The following is a 22,860-nucleotide window of genomic DNA, read 5'->3' on the forward strand; positions in this document are numbered from 1 at the left end:
GTACAGACGGGCAGCCTAGACAGTTGAGTTAGAGGATAGGGGCAGTCTCAAAATTGCAGCAGTCTGTGTCTGGTAAAATTTGTAGTTTTAAGCTTTAAGATAGGTGGAGTTTGGGCTTTAAGATATGTGAAGTTTGGAATAGCGGAGTCCCCACTTCCAGAAGTTAGGTTGAAAATATCCCTAAAAAACGGTAACCACTTTCTACCGACTCCGCTGAGAGTGAGGCTTGCATTGTTAGAGATGGGCTGAGGATAGGTTAGGTTACCATGGTTGTTGATGTGCTGAACCTGGGATAGGCTAGATTAACATGGTTGTTAATGGGCAGAAGTTGGGCTAACCTGGTTGTTGGTGGGCAGAGGTTGGGCTAGGCTAACCTGGTTGTTGGTGGGCAGAGGTTGGGCTAGGCTAACCTGGTTGTTGGTGGGCAGAGGTTGGGCTAGGCTAACCTGGTTGTTGGTGGGCAGAGGTTGGGCTAGGCTAACCTGGTTGTTGGTGGGCAGAGGTTGGGCTAGGCTAACCTGGTTGTTGGTGGGCAGAGGTTGGGCTAGGCTAACCTGGTTGTTGGTGGGCAGAGGTTGGGCTAGGCTAACCTGGTTGTTGCTAGGCCAACCTGGTTACAGATGGGCTGAGGCTAGTGTAGGCCGGGCTAAGTGTTTGGAGATGGGCAGAGGTTAATACAGCAGCTCGGGGCTCTGATAAGAGTTTCCAGTAGAGGTAGTGCCAGAGGTAGCAACGGCATCCAATTAGCAGGAGAGGCGCCAGCTCTGCAATCTGCCATCCAGCCTCCTGGCCTGTGTTACTCAAGACTCAAACCTGGTTTGGGCGCTATGGATACCTCCTCCACCTCCTGGCCCTGTAGACCTGGGGGATGATGGGGTCTAACAACATGAAAAAGGGTCGCTAACCTATACCAAAATGTGTATGGAACTCTAGCTCAAAATGTCTTAGGTACTGATAAACCAGTAGTAACAGTCAATACTAGTGTATTAGCAGAAATATCATTGCTGTAAATTAGCACACATGCCTATGCCTTTGGTCTTGTCAGGAATGGCTGTATAATAAGAGTGTTGCCTGGCTCCCAGTGCCTGTTCTACTCTGCTCCTCTCCTCCCTGTATCCTCTGTTGTGTTCTGTCTTCCTCTGTATTCCTCCAGTGTTGTGTAATGCCTCTCCTCCACACAGGCAGGTTCCTCTGTATTCCTCCAGTGTTGTGTAATGCCTCTCCTCCACACAGGCAGGTTCCTCTGTATTCCCGTTGCATCGCTCTGTTGCCGGACTGCAGTGTGTGTGTGTGTGTTTGAGTCTGTGTGTGTGCGTGTGTCTCAACCTTGCAGTCCTCTGTTGCCATGGCAACGGTGGGTACATGGTTCAGGCAGCTCCATGGCCCAGCACTGGCAGAGTCGTGCTGCAGAAAGTCTCTGTCTCAATGTGCTACAGACAGACGTTTGGCCAAGCCATCAATGTAAATAAGAATTTGTTCTTAATAGACGTGCCTGGAGAAATAAAGGTTAGGGAAAAAATAACATGAACAATGGACAGAGACTGACACAAAGATACACGCACACAGTTGAATGCTTCCGCAGTTTGATTCTGCTACGTTTCCACCCGACAGTCTTCTCTAAACTAGAGACGGAGAGACAGACAGATGCCTGGCTTCTCCTGCTGCTTGCCTGGTTTGTTTTAAATGAGATCTTGGTGATCCTAATTAAGTGAACTGGGAGCCTTAAAAGAGCCTCTTGATGCCGTAGGTACAAACCGTTTCCTCTTCGTCCGTCCCAGTGGAAAGGAGCTAATCTCGGTTTTCTACACTACTGCCAACATTTAACTTTGGACAAATTTTCTTTGCCCCAACATTTCAATCAAAGCTTGTTTTTAGACATGTTTTTGTTAAGAGTTGGGTACAAGTTCAACAGTACTATTACTTACACTGAATAAATTATATAAACGTATAACATGTCAAGTGTTTCATGAGCTAAAATAAAAGATCCCAGAAATGTTCCATACGCACAAAAAGCGTATTTCCCTCAAATGTTGTGCACATATTTGTTTACATCCCTGTTATTGACCATTTATCTTTTGCCAAGATAATTCATCCACCTGAAAGGTGTGGCATATCAAGAAGCTGATTAAACAGCATGGTCATTACACAGTTGCACCTTTTGCTGGGGACAAAAAAGGCCACTCTAAAATGTGCAGTTTTTCACAACACAATGCCACAAATGTCTCAAGTTTCGAGTGACCGTCCAATTGACATGCTGACTGCAGGTATGTCCACCAGAGCTGTTGCCTGAGAATTTCATGTTAATTTCTCTACCATAAGCCGCCTCCAACATCACTTCAGAGAATTTGGCAGTACGTCCAACTGGCCTCACAACTGCAGACCACGTATAACCACGCCAGTCCAGGACCTCCACATTCTGCTTCGTCACCTGCGGGATCTTGTGAGACCAGCCAACTTGACAGCTGATGGGGCTTGACAACTGTGGGGCTGGCACAAGCAAGTCATTTCTGTACAAACTGTGAAATTGTCTCAGGGAAGCTCATCTGCATGCTCAGTGTCCTCACCAGGGTTTTGACCTGACTGCAGTTAGGTGTCGTAACTGACTTCAGTGGACAAATTCTCACCTTCGATGGCCACTGGCACGCTGTAGAAGTGTGCTCTTTACAGATGAATCCCGGTATCATCTGTACCGGGCAGATGGCAGACCACGTTTATGTCGTTGTGTGGGCGAGCGGTTTTCTGATGTCAACGTTGTGAAACAAGTGCCCATGGTGGCGGTGGGGTTATGGTATGGGCAGGCATAAAACAATTGCATCTTCTCGATGGCAATTTGAATGCACATAGCAACTGTGACAAGATCCTGTGGCCCATTGTTGTGCCATTCATCTGCTGCCATCATGTCATGTTTAAGCATGATAATGCACGGCCCCATGTCTCATGAATCTGTATACAATTCCTGGAAGCTGAAAATGGACATTCCGATTAATCGGTCGACCTCTAATCTGTATTCCCCTGTCGTGAAATCCATAGATTATAAATGAATTTATTTCAATTGAAATTGTTGCATGTTGCGATTTTATATTTTTGTTTAATGTAGTATTCTTATAAGTCTACTTTCTTCCAAATTCGTCAAGGCTTTTTATCCCTTGCCCGAGTTGTACTTATACAAGAAGAGAGCAGATTTCATTAGGCCATGTGCCTTACTAACAGAGTAGCTTTCATGTCCCCATTTAGCTTTGATGGTCAATGTAAGTCTGGGCCTACCATACTTCCCTCAATGGCTTCCCTCTTCCCATCTATCACCAGTGGCATGCTTGTGGGGGATGTGTGACGTCTGGGGACTTGTAACATTTTAGGGACTTTTGATATAAAGGGACGTGGTGACGTGGGGATGTACAGTATGTTATGTGAACTGTCTGTTGTGTCTGTGTAGCTACATGCTGGAATTCTTATTGAATTTCTGACTTTAATCAATCTTCTCTTTTCAGGCTGTCCTGCGTTTGGTGACTCGGACTCCCTGGATGGATTACAGGTGAGTCCAGGGACAAGGTCCTCGTATATTCTCCATGGCTTTATTTGGTAGCACTACGGATTTCTGTCTGACTGACCCGACTTCCCACCAGTCTAGTGTAATTCAGTTCTGTTGCCTGGGCTTGATTCAAGGATGCAGGGCCGAGGTAAATCTGAGCAGTGGCTCAACACGACACTCTATCCCAGTACTGCTTCAGGCCCTTTGTCTTCTCCTCTGACAGTTGTCTTTAGGATATGGGTCTGTTGTAACAGCCAGGGTCTTGCCTTACCTTTCATTGCTGGGGAGTTGTCGAGTGTGCCCACGGCTTAGGTGTGCATATCTGTCACCCGGGTCAAAACTGATACCTGGGAAGCAAGTTTCGTTAAAAAAAAATATTTTTAAAGTCAACATGGTACATTTCTCCAGTTTGTCTTTGTGGGTTATCTGAAACCACTCGTATTTCCTCATCTCTTGATAGATTGAGCTGTGCTCAGGTGTAGTGTGTTGGTAAGTTGATAAAGGAGTTGGCTCTCTTTGTCCTCCTTAGTATGACCTTTTACAAGCTACTGGTACTGTTCGGCAGTGTAGATAGCAAAGTGTTCTCAATCTCATCAACAGGGAGTGAAGGTAAAGGGCTGCACACCCAAGCTGATTTTGCTTTAGATATGGAGTGTGCTGTAAAAACACCACTGCTCCTTGCTCAAGTTTTGCTTATGAAACACCACAAGTAGACAAACCTATCAGATTTGTGACACGAAGGGCCAATGTGTTGTATTTGTGAAAGTATACATGGCAAACTGAACCTCTTTCCAAAAGGTATTGTTTCAGATGACCTGCTAAGCTAATGATTTAGTATCCCCTGCTGCTCTTTAATTCCCAGTATCTGGGGGTTTTGTGTCCACCAGTGACCTGGTGGCTGGGCTGCAATCACCTTTGACCCCACAGTATCTGACCTGATTCACAGAGTGGAGTAGAGGTCAGAGGGCGTGAGAGGAATGAGAGGATCTGTTCCTGTTCCTGTGGAGAGCAGCTTCCTCTTTAAGAAATCAACCGCACAGGAAGTCCAATGACAGCTGTTGCCAGGCAGCAAAGGAGCCGGCGGGCGGCCGGTGGGTGGGTGGGTGGGAGGAGCAGGGGTTTCAGTAAGTGAGCAACCGAGGGTGTCGCCATGGTAATTTGGCATCAGAGTGTTGCGGTCTGAGACCTGGGAGTGGGCTACACGGGCGAGAAACTGTGAGGCGAGTCACACACTCACACCAAGCCACGCAGCCAAAGAGATGGAGCTAACTAACACTCGACTCAAATGCCACCACACGCTAGGCAAGCTTCCACTGACCCAGGTTTATTTGACAAAAGCAATGTAAAAAAATATATATATATTAAATGTTTTTGCAGTATGTGTAATGGAAGCGGCAGATACAGGAGAAACGTTCTAAAGATCTACAACATATTTATCCTTGCCGAATCATTTTGAAGGTACGCACATGATGTCACCGCATAACTATAAATCTCCACTCCACATTTAATTCTGTCTACTGCCTGCAAAAACATTTTTTAGTATAACAATCATGTTTCTTTGCAGGACAAGGATTGTCCTGACTTTCAAGAATGCCTGAATTGCTTCTCCTTGCTTTTCTGGTTGGCTGGAAAGTTTCACCATCCAATTATTTCAGGTCTACAGGCGTGCAGGTTACACCAAGACATCGACCGTGGCGACACATTGGCACATTACAATTATTAGAACATGTCAAATATTAGTCAATTATTGCAATCTAGCCATGCTGGCTTTCGCGGGCTACCTGAGACGTGAAACAGATAGGTGGGAGGGCAAACAGGCTGTTGCCAATTTATTAATGCTCAATTGACCTAAATAGCCAATGGAAGCACTTCAACCACTGCATTTTTATTTGGCACTAGTTTTGTCATTATTTTCTTTCCTACTGTTTTTATTTTTTTGTAGGTGTGATGTCATTACGTCCAGCTGTTTTCATCGACACAAGATTGAATGGAAATGCACCCTAGCAGGCAATTGTCACATCTATTTTCTGCGCAAACTTTTTTCAAGTTAAAAATAAATCACTGGACAAGTTACTGGAAATATATCTACTGTGTGACGTTAGCCTGCACCTCTTCATAACTGAACACGTTTCAGCCATCACTATGTGCTGTGCTCCATCCCAGAATTTAACTCAGACGGTGAGAACTGTGTGTGTGCAGACTAAGAAGGCCATAGAAATAAGTTGGGTTTTGTCCAGTTTAATTTCTTTGTCGAAACTCTGACATGAATTGATTTAGCTGGAAGTGACCTTGTGCTGTAGCCCAGCCAAGATCCTTGAGACGAGTCACTTTGACACGGGAGGTAGGGCACTTTGACACGGGAGGTAGGGCACTTTGACACGGGGGGTAGGGCACTTTGACACGGGGGGTAGGGCACTTTGACACGGGGGGTAGGGCACTTTGACACGGGGGGTAGGGCACTTTGACACGGGGGGTAGGGCACACTGACACGGGGGTAGGGCACTTTGACACGGGGGTAGGGCACTTTGACACGGGGGTAGGGCACTTTGACACGGGGTAGGGCACTTTGACACGGGGGGTAGGGCACTTTGACACGGGGGTAGGGCACTTTGACACGGGGGGTAGGGCACTTTGACACGGGGGTAGGGCACTTTGACACGGGGGTAGGGCACTTTGACACGGGGGTAGGGCACTTTGACACGGGGGTAGGGCACTTTGACACGGGGGGTAGGGCACTTTGACACGGGGGGTAGGGCACTTTGACACGGGGGTAGGGCCACTTTGACACGGGGGTAGGGCACTTTGACACGGGGGGTAGGGCACTTTGACACGGGAGGTAGGGCACTTTGACACGGGAGGTAGGGCACTTTGACACGGGAGGTAGGGCACTTTGACACGGGAGGTAGGGCACTTTGACACGGGAGGTAGGGCACTTTGACACGGGAGGTAGGGCACTTTGACACGGGAGGTAGGGCACTTTGACACGGGAGGTAGGGCACTTTGACACGGGAGGTAGGGCACTTTGACACGGGAGGTAGGGCACTTTGACACGGGAGGTAGGGCACTTTGACACGGGAGGTAGGGCACTTTGACACGGGAGGTAGGGCACTTTGACACGGGAGGTAGGGCACTTTGACACGGGAGGTAGGGCACTTTGACACGGGAGGTAGGGCACTTTGACACGGGAGGTAGGGCACTTTGGAGGCTTCTTTGGCCTTTTATTGGATTTAGCCTAGTCACTCTCTATGAGCTTGACGGGACTTGTAACATGTCTGCCATGTAGAGCGTTTTAGGATGTCTGGTTTTCCCCTGATACTCTGAAACTCCGAGCATATGCAGACATCAATGGCCATCCAGGTCTCTTGGTATCTGGAACCTCTTAACCCCCAGTCCAGATGTGTGTGTGTGTGTGTGTGTAATGCTCGGCTCTGTATCTTGTGTGTGCCTGTGTGTGGTGTAGGGCCCTCATCAGCCCACATCCTGCCCTCCCTCACCCTGACACCTCACACCCACTGCCAGTCTCTCACACACACACACACACATACACAGTCCACACTGTCAAAGGCTGACATACTGCAAAAATGCCCCCCCACCCACACACACACACACTCTCATAGCCATTCACACACTTCATTGACAAGATTCTGCTGCCCTTGACTTAGCCATTGCAGAACCTTGTTTAGATGCAACATTTGACAGATTTATGAAGAAGAAAAACCACATCTACTGCATGACCTCAGCTGAGGGAGATGGATGAGCCTTTCCTTATCTCAAATGGATGTAGAAGATAGGACTTGTGGGAGATGTAGTTTGTGTTTGCAGAGATTTTGATGCAGCCAAGTATTTGAGAGGAGGTGGGGTGATATAGTTCAAGAGAGATTAAAGAAGCAAACCCCAGTGGTGGGTGGTCAAACGGTGCATGTTTTAGTCCAAGTAAGGTAGTTTAGTTGAGGAGAAAGCTTCCTGAAGAGAAGCCCCCCGTAGAATCCGTGTAGAGCAGGGCTGAGCAGCGTTTACGAGGATTCATACTAGGAATGAGTCATCGTCTGTGACACTGAAGAACTCGTCATACACAATCCCACTCTCTCCCCCTCTGCTTCTCTCTCTAACACACATCTGAATGCTTTTTGCTTGGGATGTTTCACAATGAAATACTGTGAACCGAGGATCCAGATATTTCAGAGGTCGTCATGCAGATGCCTGGACCTGTGACTCCCTATTAGTCGCTGATTCAACACACCTGTGCCTTATGTGGTTTCCAGCGTGTGGAGCAGCCAAGCCCCTTCCCCTGTGTGTGTGCCTGGGAGGGTGGGAGCGCTTGAAGCTCTGATGTTGGTCCTGCGCCAGGTTGCTCCCCGCCATCTCCCCCTCGACATCTCTGGGGTCAGATCAGAACCAGATTGGCCCCCACGCATGCCTTTGAATGGTGGGGCTCAGCCCTGTGCTTTAAAAGGAAGCCCAAATCTGGTTCCCATTTCACTCCCCTAAAACACACACACACACACACACACACACACACACACACACACACACACACACACACACACACACACACAGCTGTCATCTGTCTTTTTAAGTTATGGGCTGCATTTCTCCAGCTGGATCTGGTTTATGACATTCTCTCTGCAGACTCGTTGGCCGTGCTCTCTGTCTCTCTCTCTCTCACACACACACACACACACATACATACATACATACATACATATACATATGTTCTCGTACACACTTATTTTATCCTGTTCTGTTCTTTCTCTTCTTTCCACTCCTCTTCTTAGTCTGTCCTTCCTGCTCAGACGTCTAACACACTGAGTGTGTGTGACACAGTATTTTAGCATTCAGAGAGGAAACAAGACGCACACACTTTGTTGAGAGAGAGAGGCATCTCTTAGCAACCACAGGACAGTAATTACTGTAACAGCAGCTGGGCGCAAACCAGATTTCCGCTGTGCGTTAAAACACTGGCGTGGGCTACTTTACACAGTGCACTGACTAACCAGCAGCCTCCTCCACACGCAGGGAGGGAGAGATGGACAAGCCTGGATGGAGCCAGGGAGTGTGTGCTTATGTGTGTGAGAATATGTATCTTTGTGTGACTGCGTGTAAGGTTGCGTACTAATATATATATATATTGTGTGTGTGTGAGAATTTGTGTGCCTGTATCTGCATGCGTGTACTGGCATGTGCACAGATGGGACCCCATGCTTGTGTGAGTGCTGAAATGTGCTGGCCATAAGGCCTCTCTCTGTCATGGCTGCCTATCCATCTCCTCTCCTCCATACCTTTCTGCCTCTCCTGCAGGGGTTGGGCTCATACTCCATTGTCACCTAACAGGTGTGTGTCTGAACATGTATGAATGTATTTGGTGTGTGGATGTTACATAGTTATTAACAGTCTTTGTCAGTATTTTCAGTTGACTAGGAGCTGTCTGTGGATGATGCCGTTAATACCTTCTGAGACTATTTTTTTCAAAGGAAAAAAAACGACTCCTTTTGAGGACACATTTAGCCTTAAAGAGGAGGGAATGTTTTACATTTTAATTTAGCAGACGCACTTATACACAGTGACTTACAGTTGTGAGTGCATATATTTTGGTACTGGTCCCCCTGTGGAGGTTGAACCCACAACCCTGGCGTTGCAAGTGCTGTGCTCTACCTACTGAGCCACACGGGACTGCGAAACTGGCTACAGGGTTAAAAGTGGCTATGTGTCTATCAGGCCCATGTTTGTAGATCTCACAGCAATAAAAATGCCTGTGGGAACACATGGGCGGCTGATAGGAACTCTGAGTTCTCAACAGAAGGGGCTTGAGTCATCTCAGGCAGAAGCACAGGGAGAAATGTGGGCTCTGGCTGCCACCTGTTGGACAAATGTTGGAATTCATATAGTTAGGATATCAGTGGCATCTGTAGCTAATGTGAGTCAGTGTTACGCTTCTTATTTAGAAGTTTAATAAAGACGCCTTGTATAAGAGGTGTTGAATATAAACTCAGCAAAAAAAGAAACGTCCTCTCACTGTCAACTGTGTTTATTTTCAGCAAACTTAATGTGTAATTATTTGTATGAACATAAGATTCAACAACTGAGACATAAACTGAACGTGTTCCACAGACATGTGACTAACAGAAATGGAATCATGTGTCCCTGAACAAAGGGGAGGTCGAAATCAAAATTAACAGTCAGTATCTGGTGTGGCATTAGGTACTGCAGTGCATCTCCTCCTTATGGGCTTATGGGCTGCACCAGATTTGCCAGTTCTTGCTGTGAGATGTTACCCCACTCTTCCACCAAGGCATCTCTGGGGGGGGTGGCTCTAGCCCTCACCCTCTGATCCAACAGGTCCCAGACGTGCTCAATGGGATTGAGATCTGGGCTCTTCTCTGGCCATGGCAGAACACTGACATTCCTGTTTCGGAGGAAATCACGCACAGAATGATCAGTATGGCTGGTGGCATTGTCATGCTGGAGGGCCATGTTAGGATAAGCCTGCAGGAAGGGTACCACATAGTGTTGAGATTGGCTGTAATGACAACAAGCTCAGTCCGATGATGCTGTGAAACACCGCCCCAGACCATGACGGACCCTCCACCTCCAAATCGATCTCGCTCCAGAGTACAGGCCGAGGTGTAACGCTCATTCCGCCGATGATAAACGCGAATCCGACCATCACCCCTGGTGAGACAAAACTGCGACTCCTCATCGGTGAAGAGCACTTTTTGCCAGTCCTGTCTGGTCCAGCAATGGTGGGTTTGTGCCCATAGGCAACGTTGTTGCCGGTGATGTCTGCTGAGGACCTGCCTTACAACAGGCCTACAAGCCCTCAGTCCAGCCTCTCTCAGCCTATTGTGGACAGTCTGAGCACTGATGGAGAGATTGTGTGTTCCTGGTGTACCTCGGGCAGTTGTTGTTGCCATCCTGTACCTGTCCCACAAGTGTGATGTTCGGAAGTACCGATCCTGTGCAGGTGTTGTTACATGTGGTCTGCCACTACGAGGACAATCCGCTGTCCGTCCTGTCTCCCTGTAACGCTGTCTTAGGCGTCTCACAGTATGGACATAGCAATTTCTTGCCCTGGCCACATCTGCAGTCCTCATGCCTCCTTGCAGCATGCCTGAGGCACATTCCCTGCTCACGCAGGACCCTGGGCATTTTTCTTTTGTTTTTCAGAATCAGTAGAAAGGCCTCTTAGTGTCCCAAGTTTTCATAACTGTGACCTTAATTGCCTACCGCCTGTAAGCTGTTAGTGTCTTAACGACCGTTCCATAGGTGCATGTTGATGAATTGTTTATGGTTCATTGAACAAGCACGGGAAACAGTGTTCAAACCCTTTACAATGAAGATCTGTGAAGTTATTTGGATTTTTACGAATTATCTTTGGAAGACTGGGTCCTGAAAAAGGGGACGTTTCTTTTTTTGCTGAGTTTAGAAGTTGATAAATGTGGCCGACGTCTGACTGGTTGTGTGTGGTTGCGTTGCAGCCCCTGTGTGAGGAGCCGCCCTCCATCTGTACACCCATGAAGGAGCCCTTCTCCCCCCTGAGTGTCCACAGTGTGGTGTCCACTGAGCCCTGCCGAGGCTGCTATGTCCGCGCTCAGCCTTTTGACGAGTTCCCCTCCAGCAACCGGCGCTACCTGCCTCCTCAGGTCAGTATCAAACGTCTCTAGACTTACTCTATATTATTGTATATCATTCGCCCTTTATCACTGATGGAGATGAAACCTAGTTAAGTATACTATTTCTGAAGCATTTTTTATTACATGACATGGAAGAACAGTAAAGATATCAGTCAAGATGCATACGAAAATCAACTTTAATATATGCTGACGACATGCTCAAATGTCTGTGCGCCCTCCTGAACTGAATATACAAATACTATAGTAACTGTCTCCACTAGGTCTCCTTCAAGTCGACGCGCCACGTGAGCTTTCACATGGACGAGGAGGAGATCGTTAGGATCAACCCTCGCAAGGACGTTCTGATCCGCGGTTACGAGGACTACCGCCACCCCTTCATGTGGAAGCATGATGTGGAGCGAGAGGACCCCGACTTCCCCGCCTCCTTCCACAAACTGGACACCAAGAAGTGTGAGTACCTCTTCCCCGAGGGGCCGGGCATGGAGTCCCACTCGGGCCCTGGGAGTATGGGTATGGACACAGGGCGAGGGCTGGGTAAAGACTCCTCCATCAAGACCCAGCCCTCGCCGCTGCTCAAGTCCAAAAAAGGGCGGCGGCGGCGGGAGGATGGTGAGCGTTCACGCTGTATCTACTGTCGGGAAATGTTCAACCATGAGGACAACCGGCGGGGGCAGTGCCAGGACGCTCCAGACCCCATCAAGCAGTGCATCTATAAAGTCAGCTGCATGCTGTGTGCCGAGAGCATGCTGTACCACTGCATGTCCGACTCTGAGGGAGACTTCTCGGACCCGTGTTCGTGTGACACGGCCGACGAGCAGTTCTGCCTGCGCTGGCTGGCCCTGACGGCACTGTCCTTCATCGCTCCCTGTATGTGCTGCTACCTGCCGCTAAGAGCCTGCCACCACTGTGGGGAGGCCTGCCGATGCTGCGGGGGCAAGCACAAGGCCGCCGGGTGACCTGACTGAACTCTGACCCCCCCCCTCACCCGGGACGACCTACCCACAACACAGCTAGCTAACACAGGAAAGCGGAAGCTTGTTTTTCCATTCACCTCTCAAAGGGGGGGTGACATGTTGTTATAGACCCCTGGCTCTGGATGTCTTTTGGAGATGTTTGTGTCCTCCGACGCAGAGAGCAACGGAAGACCGACCTCGTGCTTTTACGGGGCTCTGAGTGTGAAGTTAAGTTCAGGAGCTGAACGCGAGGAGAAGGCATTGTGATTAACAGACATGGTGATATTACTAAACACACACTCACACTCGTACATAATACACACAGGCAGGCCACCATGTCAGACTCTCTCTAGAAGTAATGTGTAACTTTATGAAGGAATAACAAATGACGACAAAAAGAAAAGGAAACAATTGTGTGGAAAGAAAACATACTTAGTGTTCCAGTATGCTGAAAGGGATATTTTCTTGCATTTTTGTGAAATTGCGTTTGGGTAACAGTGGCCTTTCCTTTGACTCGAGCATTGGCCGACAGTGTAATTATTAGACAGAGAAAGTGCACCAGACATGTTTTATCCTCCCCCCATAAAGGTAAACTTCACACAATTCTAATGGTACGTTAAACCATAAGACCATTCTTACAGAGTCATTTAACAGTTCAGAGATGTTGCTGTGGTGGATGTGTACGTGTTTCCTTATTTTGTACTATTCATCGAATGTTGAACAAAAAAAGAGCGTAAGGCCTTTATCTTTTGACGGGTACAGTATGACATAGCTTTTGACGTTCGCCATAGATAATGTTAGAATTATTTCCTTGTTTTGGTAAGGCGATTTGGACCACTTATTTGCATTCCAACATAAAGGGATCGATTCCATGAGCAGAAGGGAAAACATGGTAATGTATTTTGACCCCCAAAAAAAAAAAAAAAAAAATGTTTTTCCCAAGTCAAGAGTTAATGTTAACACTCCTTGAATCACCTTACAGGAATGAGACCAATACTTCACAATTCCATGTACTTTACCAGATTTTCAATTTTGACTCAATCAAATGTTTGCTTCATGGTGAAACTGGTGTTTGTCTTCTTTTTTCTTGCTCATTTTATGTTTTGAATTCATAAAGCTGAAATTTGACTCAACCAGCAAGTTTTTACATGTCATTTTGGTGACTAAAATTAGGCTAGTTTTGGGAAAAACTAAATATTTTTGAATTAGTCGGCAACAAGAAATCACCAATTTTAAAACATTTTTTTTTTTGTGAGGAAAAACCCACCTTGAAAGCACTGGTCTCCAAGCTTTGGTTACAGCACCATCTCCAAGTTTCAAAAGTACTGTATGTCTGTCCCCTTGTGATTGAAGCATTTGTTAGAATGAGTCTAATGTACTGCTGTTATTAGGTCATTTTGCAGCTTGTTCACGGTAACTCCTAGAATACATCATGTAACATTTGCCCAGTCGTGAATTAATGGATGCATCGTTTTAAAGGTCAAAGAAAGAAAGTACATTTGGCTATAGGTTATTAAAGCATATGAGTATGATTGGTGCATAAGCACAGGGATCGTAGAAACTGCTCTGTTTTGACTAGTTGTAACAAAACAGACTTTGTTGAAGCCTGATTGGTAGATATGAAGGTCCTTGTTCAAATCCGTATTTCACACAGAAGAACAATAGCCACGATAACAACCAATGAATGACTAGACAGACCCCCAGTTGTATTAATTTGATACTGTCTCAAAAAGACAGTATGATATTGCTAATTCCACACAACAGCATCAACTGTTGATTTTAGACTGTCTGCCTGTGCACCTGAATAATGTTTGAGAACAAAGAGTCTGCTTTGATCATTTAGATCAAACTGATTAGAAAATCGCCCTTCCCGATTTGAAAACCTTGTCATTTACCGCCCTGTACCTTGGCCAGTAGATATGAACCCCATCCTTCGGCCCGCCACTCCTCGAGAAAAGGAAGTGGCAACTCGGTCTTGTCTCCAGACTGGACGGGGGCAGTCAACTTCTTCCAAATCCCACCCTTATGCCCGATGCTGGGCACTCTTTACTTTCTATGCAAACTCTTGACCATGGGAAACATATAGACCTCTCTCCACACTGAGTCAGTGACATGACACTTTAATAATGCTATATAGATGTTGCCCAGGTACCAAAATCCAAATGCCTGTAAATATGTAACACTATATTTAAATACCTGATAATAATCCCGTTTGGTTTTTTGGAAATGAAGATAGAGCTGTATTTATCACTGCTGTCAGCATATACTGTAGCTTCAATTGACAGCATTATGTACATAGGTCACCTTTTTAGTATTATTTCACATTGAAAAGTAGAGGGCGTTGAGGATTGAAATGACTATTGCGCGTTGAATAGAGTTTCTTTCTAGTTTTGTACCGAGAAAGGAAGGCTAGAGTGCTAACAATGTCAAAGTAGTGGCAGTCCACTTATTTTTAAAAAGTTTATATATAAAAGCTGCTAGATACAATCACTAATTTTATTGTGTTGGGAGGGAGAGAAAGATCTGCTCTGAAAGACTGTTAAAACAATATCTAGTTCTCTGACAGCATATAACCATGACCACGAGTGTGTGTTCTTGTGTGTTAGGCGTGTGCGTGTGTTCACCCATTTTGGTTTGTTTGTCCATTTCCTTTCTGTTCTCATCCCATATTGTAATTTGGTAATATGCATATTGCAAGCTGAACCAAGGTTTGATGAACCTGATTTTAAAAACTTGCTGGCTGAGAAGCAAAATGTAGGATGTACATTTTTTTTTTTTTTTTTTTTTACAAGTATAGCTGAGAGATACTGAAATAGCCTGTTTCATTCTGCATTAACCAGCACAGTGCAACTCGCTATCATGTACTGTATTATATATGCAACGTCTGTCTGCTTTAATATATATCTTTCTTTACCTGTCAGTTAACTTTGCAAATGTAAGACTTCAGTTTCTAACCACTGCTGCTAGTCTTATTATTCTTTCCTTCAATCTTAAAGTTTGGATATCTTTGGAATGCATACAAAATGTACATTCTCGACTTTGTCTCGGTTCAAATGAAATGCCTATATAAACGTGTTTCTTCAGTGTGTTGCTTAGAAAGGTTACTTTTCACAGCAGTTGAGTGGTCACTTTCACATTCTCCGATGCTTTGGTGCACTGATGTATGTGGACTTTTTTTCCCCTTCTTACAGCGCTTGATGATGTAACATTTTATGTGATTAGTTCTAAATAGTGGGAAACATTTGAGTTTTTTTTATTTAAATTGCAGTATCAATGGTACTCTAGTTATTCTGTAAACACTGCCTGTTTATTTTCTTTCTCGTGCATCTTTTCTTTCGTTTTCTTAGTGCCATTGGCTTCACACCCTGACAACCATCGGGGGAGTGCCTCACGTCCATCATAGTTTCCATCTAAAACTTAACAGCTCTTGTCCTGGTTATATTGGTTTATATATGTCTAGCTATTTCTATCATGGTTTGACAATTCCAAGTATATGATGTAAAATGTATAGTTCAATAACTCATGTCATAGTTGTATTTTCTTCATACAGATGTAGCTTGTTACTTTTCATAAATATATCATGTAAATATGCATACATATGTTTGTAACTGTTTTTGTTACATCATACACTTGTAATTTGACATATCAAATAACATTATCATAATAAACTGGTGAGTTTTAATCTTGTTGTTGTCTTGTGGGATTCTTTTCAAGACTTCTATCATTATCTCGCCGCCACTTCTATGGTGGAGATGGTGGAGATGCCACCTTGCATATCTACATCCAAATTCTACATAACGTTGCAGCAGTATTTCTCACGTATTATCTCTAGCTAGTGGTATCTAGTGCGAATGTTATTTTTCATTGAGAAAATATCAAGACGCTCATCAGCAGGATGGGTTTATGACAGCACCTTCCATTTGAGCTTCTCCGGGACCAAGTGAAATTCATCCCAGAATGTTTTCCCCATGTGAATGTGACATATACTATAATAGTAGTCTGTTGAATCACTTGACATATAATTATGGTTAGACTACATAGAAGATTAATAACATTATCCATAGGTCACGGCTGTACACAAATTACACGTTTCATTCACATACTTGAATGGTAAGAATAACATTTCAGAATGTCATGTAACTCTTTTCAAAGAGTGTTTTTTGATGATTTTATTCTGCTTTTCAGTCCACGGAAGATATGAAGATAAAACCCGGGAGGCTCCTGAGGGGAAGACAGCTCATAATAATGGCCTGAACAGTGCAAATTGAATGGCGTCAAACGCATGGAAACCATGTGTTTGATGGATTTGATACCATTCCGCTCCAGCCGTTACCACTAGCCCGTCCTCCCAGTTAAGGTGCCACTAACCTGCTGTGCCGGGAGGTTATTAGAGGGAACCATACTTAAACATCACATCATTATAGATTTTCCATTATGGCGTCTCTGAGGACATGACCAACGCCATTGAGGCAGTCTCCATTTTAAAGTAGACAATTTTCTAAAATGTTATACTACTAAATTTCCTCGAACTATGACAACATACTCGTCAACAACCTATTTTTCCTGACTATGACGATAATGGGAAGAGAAGCCCTGGAAAATAATAACCATTACAATTTACTTCTCATTTTAGTCTATGAAAATGTGAGGCGAGAATTTCACGAGACTAATGGACATTTAATTTGACAAGAAGCTTCTTTTCGTCTTTTTTTTCCAATCATAAGAATGAATGCATGCAGAATATTGCATGCAATCCTCTCATTGGAAGAATTGACATTGTTCAGTTGCAAGGTCTGATTGAACTATAGTGAATGATAAAGTCCTCTACTGGCCAAAAGGTGGTTTTAGCATGGGCAGAGCCATTGAGGGCTTCCACCATCCTTCCACCTTTTTAAAGTAGTCAACTGGGTGGGGAGTCCTATGGGTTGTAGCCTCAAGGGCACTGCCCATGCTGTCACTGACGCTATAATGGCACAGACAAAAAGATGAGTCCTCTATCTATCTCTATGGATTGATCTGCCTGGCTCTCCCAGGCGGTCACTTCAGTCACTCGACAATCTGAACTGATGCTAAACCAGACCGCTTCACTTGTAAGCCTAAATAACCTAAACTTGAAATAATAATAATACTCTCTCTCTTACTTTCATGTATAGGCTATTTTTGCTTTGATCACATCAGAAGCTCTATTTTCCCATATGCGTTGTGTTGCTGCTCTCTCACTGCAGTCTGCATATGCGAGTTGCAGTTGATTTTTTTCCTATGTGAAAAGCTTATGCTATTTGTTGCACATTGTGAGTAAAGTAATACTTCTGGCATTTTTTGGGAAGATCAAATTCTCCCCTTTTCAAATAAACCACTTATTTACCCCCATTGATGGTTATGATCGAGAGACAATCAGAGCTGTAAATTGTTCAACCTGTGGCCAAGGCTTTATAACGTGTATGTATGGTTCATTGTGGCTGGCATTGGTAACAAACTTCCACAATATCAATGTTGCCAGCTGATGTATACGAGAGGACAGTAGGCCTAGTTGGACAAAGCTATCTGAATGTGCACATGATGGAAGTTACAGGTAGCCTAAATATTATTATTATTATTTTAAATGCACTGACTATTATGTCACTAAAATATCTGGGATTAAAACTAGACAAAAACTGTCCAGAGTATTAGTGGACTGATAATGAACTAACTAAGGATGAAATTACTTAAATGTGACTAAGACTAAATTATATTTTAAAACTAGGACAAAAACTAAATCTAAAATAATGGCCAAAATTAAAAATGGTAGTGTTGTTTGAACAGGTATAAAGCCAAGGTTGGGGATTTACCGCCACCTGCAGTTCTGGAATGTTTGCTCACCAGTATAATTAATTTGCAAATCCTTCTTGATAACCCGGATGGAATCATGTGATTCTTCCTTAGGGAGAGAAATGTACACCATTGTAACCCGGAGAGGGTCATGCTTTCTCAATGTCAGGCATGGGGAGAGTAGTATTTTTTAAATTGAAATTTAGTCCAGGGGAGGGTCATGTAATTCGTAATCGATTAAATGTCATGTTCATCAGGGTTTAAGAATGAGTTGCTTATTATAATATTTCATCTTTTCCCGATGATACCCCTCGTCCCTGATTCTCTGCCGGGCTCAAAGTATAATGCGCCTAGTGTGGTCTCCATCAAATGATCCTGTAGGCTATAGACCTAGGCTATATGAAGAGCATGCTCAGAGAAGCACAGGGCAAAGTTATATTTCTAAGAAAATGTACTTCCAGAGTTTTTGCGCTGGTGGGATGGTGTATTTAAACCAGGCAAAACTGCATTACACACCGCAATGGATATGACTTTCCAATCATGAGCCCCGGCCTGCCCTGCTCTTGCTGATGTAAATATACCCTTTTGTACTGCCTAACCAATGACTGTGCTGTATACGGTGGCACTTCACGAGGCAAGTCGATTTGTTCAAAAATGCTATATCTGTGTGCGTGGACTGGGCCTACTGATGTCTTGTTCAGTTTAAGAAGGAGAGCATGAAGATGGTATTTTATTCCGGATACCCATTAGTTCTTCCTGGGGTCCTAAGCTTCCTACTGCTAGAATTAATTTTAAGAAAAACAATATGTTTCGTTGCCCATAATGAAGCTATTTGTCAGAATTATTGACCTCACAATAAGCCATACTCGAGTAATCTACATAATTTGCATTACTATGACACAGCAACCATGGAGATGGACAGTGCATGGGTGCTGAAAGTAGGCTAATTCCAGAAGGCCAAATTAATTTAAACAGACGTCATTTTAATTTGACTTTAGGCTACTAACAATGAGTGATTTGTGTTGGAGCCTATTTCTTCATATTCAAGAAATAAGTGATAGGCCTATCTGTTTGACAGACAGAACTATAGTCTACTGTTAGCTTTTATTTCAGCCGTTAATTTCCTTGCACTTAACCTGTGGAATGATCTACTTTAAAATTTGAGGAATTGGTGCCTCTAGGACATTTTAGATGGTTGTTAGGGAAACTTTTTACTGAGTAATGTGTCTGTTTTTTATGATTGTGCTTTGCTTTTCGAGTATTGTCGTGTATAATAATATGTATTTTATTGTGTAGTTTAATGTGTTTATTGTATTTCAATGTATCCAATGTGTGGGTCTAATCCTGGACACTGATTCGTAAAAAACGCATTCCAGTCGATGTCTATTCCACAATGTACCACCGGCGAACACTGACATTGAAATGCCTATTGACTCTGTTCCATCTCACAGCGCAATCCACTGTCTCTTCAACCCAGCCAGACAATTTATAAACTTGATTTCCACTGTAAAAAGCATCTAGACTTCTCCCATTTATTTTAGACTAGGAATGAGTTTTCAATAGTGGAGATTTGTATAAACCTTGCTGTCTGTCTGACATCTGCAAAATAGTTTCAGTATTGAAATTCGATCTCCAGCTGATCCATAGTAATGAATGTGTAGGGGTTGGAAGTCTGGATGAGACAGACAGCCAGGCATTTTTTTCTCAGCCAGTCAAAATCATGAATCAGCGTGATTTTTCTGAATATTTACAAAGAAATGTCAATAGCTAACAGGTCAAACGAAACGAAGTGCAGCTAGTTTGGAGTCTTTCCAGCTCCAGTGTGACGTGATTGTGTTAGCTGTGTTGTTGGCTAGCTCCTCTGGACAACAGTGTTCTGACAAGAGAGCACATTTTCTATGCCAAGTGAATTTGTGCATCATTAGCTCAATGTTATGGATGAAACCAAATAAATGTCACTAGAAAACAGCTTAAACAAATACAAACGCAAATACTTTGTTGTTATTATGGCTGCACTGTTTGACGTGACTGTAAATTAGCCGTAGTTGGCTAGCTAGTGAGCAAGGAATAAGCACAGTGCCAGATGGGTCGCGTCAATAGATACAGAACAAAAATACTTAACGACTGGATCGAGTCTCTGGCAACCGAATAATAGAACGACCGACCAGCTGGCTTGGGAAGCAAACCTAGATTTGTGCCAGGACTATATATTGTGGAAGAATGAAATACGAATACATTAATCAAAATAACGTTTTTAATGAAAATATGTCAAACAGTATTTGAATAAGTTGATAACCTATTGTATAAAAGTGATAATGGCCTCAAAGCCGGTGTTTTGAGGATATATTGGCACGGTTTGCCGACCCTCGACTTCATCTTGGGCCTAACAACACTCGTGCTAATATATCCTCCCAAACTAAAATGTATTGTGGTGCTTGCTATACAGGGCTCATCTGGAGAAAAAAAAAGACAGCAATAACCCACGGTCAAAATAAAGGTTAAATAAAATGATAAAAATAAACGAGTACCATTGTGGGATGTGATAATCTGCTATTTGTTATAATAATAACAACAATAATAATAATAAGTGATGAGTTGTACTAATTAAACAGGTTATTTTGAGTGACGTGAGCGCCCTTCGAATTGTGGTGCTGAAAGGACAGCAGCGGTCACGTGTCGTTCTGGGTTCCACTGGAGTTTTATGAACATCATGGCAAAAACGAGTGGATTCGGAGCCTAGATCTCGTTGGTGTGATGGTAAGGTCAATGCAGTAGGATCAGATAGTCTGTATGTACAATAGAGGTTGTACGTTTCTGTAAACTAAGCACTCGGAGAGTAGGGGAAATGTAAGTGCGTCGCACAAGACTGTTTTGAGGACAGCCGTTTTCGCCACCCTTTGGTAGAGTTTTCTGTCTGTGGATATTCTTGTTATGTCGGATTTGGCCCACTCAAAGTAGTCACGCCACCGATTGACGCGCCTCTGCACACACGCCAACAGTTAGTTCATCATTCATGCCACCGCCATAGAGAAAGAATAAAGGGAAGAAACCACCATTTAGAATTTATCTGAATTCATTTTACAGAAATAATTTGACCATTCACCAAGGTCTCGGCTTTTCTCATGTTGAAAAAAAAGTGCGGGAGCGTCGTAACAGGCTATCAAACAACACACTAAGTCTAAATAAGGCAGGACCAAGCCAGGTAACCTAAGAAGGAAATTATTATTATAATTTCAAGGATATAGTCTGCCATTTAAGAAACCAATTGTGAAGCATTTGTGACACAGTACAGGCTGGCAGGAGCGCTTAGTATTTCAACAACTTATTAAGAACAGCAGTTCAACAACATGCCTATGCATTTAGCATTTAGGCTGTATAACATTACATACTTAGAATGACGTAATAATGACATGAAAATGCCTTATTAGGCCATACGGTCATTCTACAGTGCCTTTGAATTCACTTTTAGAAACACGAGTGTGGCCATCCTGGTTTGAGTATCATGTGGTGAGTATCATTTGTTAATTTAGCCTAGCAGGTGCTCTTATATTCCCATGCCCCAATCACAGTCAACACAAATCTATTTTGTAACAACAATATAGTGGAATAAAATATAATAAATTAGAAAATGATAGTTATGTTATGTATGATGTAGAGAGGATACTCCCTCCTCTCTACATTTTCCTCCTCTGTCTCTGCTGCTAAAGCCACTTTCTACCACTCTAAATTCCAAGCATCTGCCTCTAACCCTAGGAAGCTCTTTGCCACCTTCTCCTCCCTCCTGAATCCTCCTCCCTCTCTGCAGATGACTTCGTCAACCATTTTGAAAAGAAGGTTGACGACATCCGATCCTCGTTTGCTAAGTCAAACGACACCGCTGGTTCTGCTCACACTGCCCTACCCTGTGCTCTGACCTCTTTCTCCCCTCTCTCTCCAGATGAAATCTCGCGTCTTGTGACGGCTGGCCGCCCAACAACCTGCCCGCTTGACCCTATCCCCTCCTCTCTTCTCCAGACCATTTCCGGAGACCTTCTCCCTTACCTCACCTCGCTCATCAACTCATCCCTGACCGCTGGCTACGTCCCTTCCGTCTTCAAGAGAGCGAGAGTTGCACCCCTTCTGAAAAAAATCTACACTCGATCCCTCCGATGTCATCAATTACAGACCAGTATCCCTTCTTTCTTTTCTCTCCAAAACTCTTGAACGTGCCGTCCTTGGCCAGCTCTCCCGCTATCTCTCTCAGAATGACCTTCTTGATCCAAATCAGTCAGGTTTCAAGACTAGTCATTCAACTGAGACTGCTCTTCTCTGTATCACGGAGGCGCTCCGCACCGCTAAAGCTAACTCTCTCTCCTCTGCTCTCATCCTTCTAGACCTATCGGCTGCCTTTGCTACTGTGAACCATCAGATCCTCCTCTCCACCCTCTCCGAGTTGGGCATCTCCGGCGCGGCCCACGCTTGGATTGCGTCCTACCTGACAGGTCGCTCCTACCAGGTGGCGTGGCGAGAATCTGTCTCCTCACCACGCGCTCTCACCACTGGTGTCCCCCAGGGCTCGGTTCTAGGCCCTCTCCTATTCTCGCTATACACCAAGTCACTTGGCTCTGTCATAACCTCACATGGTCTCTCCTATCATTGCTATGCAGACGACACACAATTAATCTTCTCCTTTCCCCCTTCTGATGACCAGGTGGCGAATCACATCTCTGCATGTCTGGCAGACATATCAGTGTGGATGACGGATCACCACCTCAAGCTGAACCTCGGCAAGACGGAGCTGCTCTTCCTCCCGGGGAAGGACTGCCCGTTCCATGATCTCGCCATCACGGTTGACAACTCCATTGTGTCCTCCTCCCAGAGCGCTAAGAACCTTGGCGTGATCCTGGACAACACCCTGTCGTTCTCAACTAACATCAAGGCGATGGCCCGTTCCTGTAGG

General features: G+C 44.5%; 1 protein-coding gene across 1 annotated transcript in view; it reads left to right on the forward strand.

Moving 5' to 3' along the window:
• Positions 1-13,018, forward strand: part of spred1 (sprouty related EVH1 domain containing 1) — a 67,027-nt gene extending 54,009 nt beyond the window's left edge. The window contains exons 4-6 of the mRNA XM_035743195.2: positions 3,489-3,532; positions 11,005-11,169; positions 11,421-13,018. Coding sequence (XP_035599088.1) covers positions 3,489-3,532; positions 11,005-11,169; positions 11,421-12,116 — 905 coding nt within the window. The 3' untranslated portion in view covers positions 12,117-13,018. The remainder of the gene's footprint in view (positions 1-3,488; positions 3,533-11,004; positions 11,170-11,420) is intronic.
• The last annotated feature ends 9,842 nt before the right edge of the window (positions 13,019-22,860 follow it).

Source organism: Oncorhynchus keta, chromosome 29, assembly GCF_023373465.1.
Source record: "Oncorhynchus keta strain PuntledgeMale-10-30-2019 chromosome 29, Oket_V2, whole genome shotgun sequence".
Taxonomy (NCBI): Eukaryota; Metazoa; Chordata; class Actinopteri; order Salmoniformes; family Salmonidae; genus Oncorhynchus; species Oncorhynchus keta.